Below are 2189 nucleotides of genomic sequence, written 5' to 3'. Positions count from 1 at the left end.
CATAAAACAATTGGGGCTGCAACTTTGGCGTATTACTATTATCGGAATTCTTGTTGTCTTTTTCTTTATATCAATTAATGGTTGACATTTGACAATCCAGTTTATGGAAATTGTATTGGCTGTGAAAGAAACCCCCCCCCCCCCCCCCCCCAAAAAAAAAAAAAAAAGTAATGCTTTGACAATTCTCTTTTTTATTTTATTATTATTTTGTTGGTCAGACTTTGACAATCTTGAGGGCAATTTCTCACGCGGAATAGTCCCATGCATTCTGTACGAATCATTATAAAACAAAGGTGAGCCCAGCTATTATTGCATGCCAACTAATTATATATTTTCCGAATTTACCTTGCTTTCCGTCTTTCGAAGTTCTATTATTCTAGCTACGACCAGCAGACATTTCTTACTCTTTCTCCAAGTTTTGACCTCAAATGATCCTATAAATTGGTCTCATTCTCTACCCACAAAACCACAAGCCAAATCAAAAGCTTAGAGCTACTTCAATTCGTAAACTTGTACCACATACTTGAAATTACACAACTCCAATTTTAGCTAAAGCTAAAAAGCTTAATTAACACACTCTCTTCCTGGTCCTTATCCTTTAAGTGCGTTAATGGAGAGTGCACGTTTGATCCAAACATCCCTTTTGGTGTTTCTCTTGCTCGCATTGAGTGTTTCTTATGTACATTGCCAAGTCACACGTGTTGGGTTCTACTCCAAAACATGCCCTCGAGCTGAATCTATTGTTCGCTCAACCGTTCAAACACATTTCAGATCTAACCCCAGTGTGGCTCCTGGATTGTTAAGGATGCACTTTCATGACTGTTTTGTGCAGGGTTGCGATGCTTCTGTACTTATTGATGGGCCTAACACTGAGAAAACAGCCGGACCTAACCTTGGTTTGAGAGGATATGAAGTTATTGATGATGCTAAGACTCAGCTTGAAGCTGCATGTCCTGGCGTTGTTTCTTGTGCTGATATTCTTGCCCTTTCTGCCCGTGATTCAGTTGTTTTGGTACTTAATCTACCTCAGGATTTTATGAATCATATTACTACTTTACTATATATATTTACAGGCTTTTACGTGTAATTAATCATATTTTGCATTTTTCTTGTAGACCAATGGACCAAATTGGCAGGTGCCAACTGGACGCAGAGATGGCCGGGTATCATTGGCCTCTGATACTACCAATTTGCCTGGTTTTACAGACTCCATCGATGTGCAAAAGCAAAAGTTTTCAGCTAAGGGTCTAAACGCTCAAGATCTTGTTACCCTTGTTGGTAAGCAACAATGCATAAAATCATTCAATAAGTAATTTTCAGGAATGTGTTTAACTTGGTTAACTTTACATTTCAACTAAGTCTATTATTCATTTATGTCATGACTAGGTGGCCACACCATTGGTACTTCAGCTTGCCAGTTCTTCATGTACAGACTGTATAACTTCACTACAACTGGAAATGGTGCCGATCCTAGCATCAACCCAAGTTTCCTCCCTCAATTACGAGCACTCTGCCCGCAAAATGGTGATGCCACAAGGCGTGTTGGACTAGACACTGGTAGCGAAAACAGATTCGATGCGTCTTTCTTCTCAAACTTGAGGAACGGTCGAGGAGTACTCGAGTCTGACCAGCAATTATGGACTGATGCGTCCACAAAAACTTTAGTTCAGCGCTTTTTAGGCATCAGAGGCTTGCTTGGGTTAAGCTTCAATGTCGAGTTTGGAAGGTCCATGGTGAAGATGAGCAACGTTGGTGTCAAGTCTGGTACTGAAGGGGAAATTCGCAAAGTGTGTTCTGCGGTCAACTGATCGTAAAGGCTCCAGAAAAAGGATAACAACAATTAAACCCAAAAACAAAAAAAACAAAAAAAAAAACAAAAAATGTAAATGTACTCACTTTGGTCTTGAATTTCATTTCCTTGTTGGTTTAAGTTAATTATAAGGTGATGAAAAACCATATGTACTCTATTTCTTTATATATTGGCGTAAGCCGATTGATCCAGGTTCAATCTTCAAAGAGATTTGCATTTTAATAACAATGAAAGTGACATCAAGCACTCTAGCTAACAGCCGTATTAAGGCAAGTTTTCTGTGACAAATCTTCAAATAATATTGACCGTTATGCATGGTGGACCACATAGGCTGACCTATCATTAATTGCATGTAATCAACGTAGAGCGGAGTTTCACA

General features: G+C 39.1%; 1 protein-coding gene across 1 annotated transcript; it reads left to right on the top strand.

Annotated features, from left to right (window-relative positions):
• Nucleotides 1–483: 483 nt before the first annotated feature.
• On the top strand, nucleotides 484–2036 carry LOC126707294 (cationic peroxidase 2-like). Its single transcript, XM_050406891.1, has 3 exons — nucleotides 484–1012; nucleotides 1116–1278; nucleotides 1387–2036. Exons 1-3 carry the CDS (start codon nucleotides 611–613, stop codon nucleotides 1806–1808), a joined length of 987 nt encoding a protein of 328 aa, XP_050262848.1. The 5' UTR covers nucleotides 484–610; the 3' UTR covers nucleotides 1809–2036.
• Nucleotides 2037–2189: the final 153 nt, after the last annotated feature.

The sequence above is a fragment of the Quercus robur genome, chromosome 11 (genome assembly GCF_932294415.1).
Source record: "Quercus robur chromosome 11, dhQueRobu3.1, whole genome shotgun sequence".
Classification (NCBI taxonomy): Eukaryota; Viridiplantae; Streptophyta; class Magnoliopsida; order Fagales; family Fagaceae; genus Quercus; species Quercus robur.
This window is presented reverse-complemented; position numbering and strand designations above follow the sequence as displayed.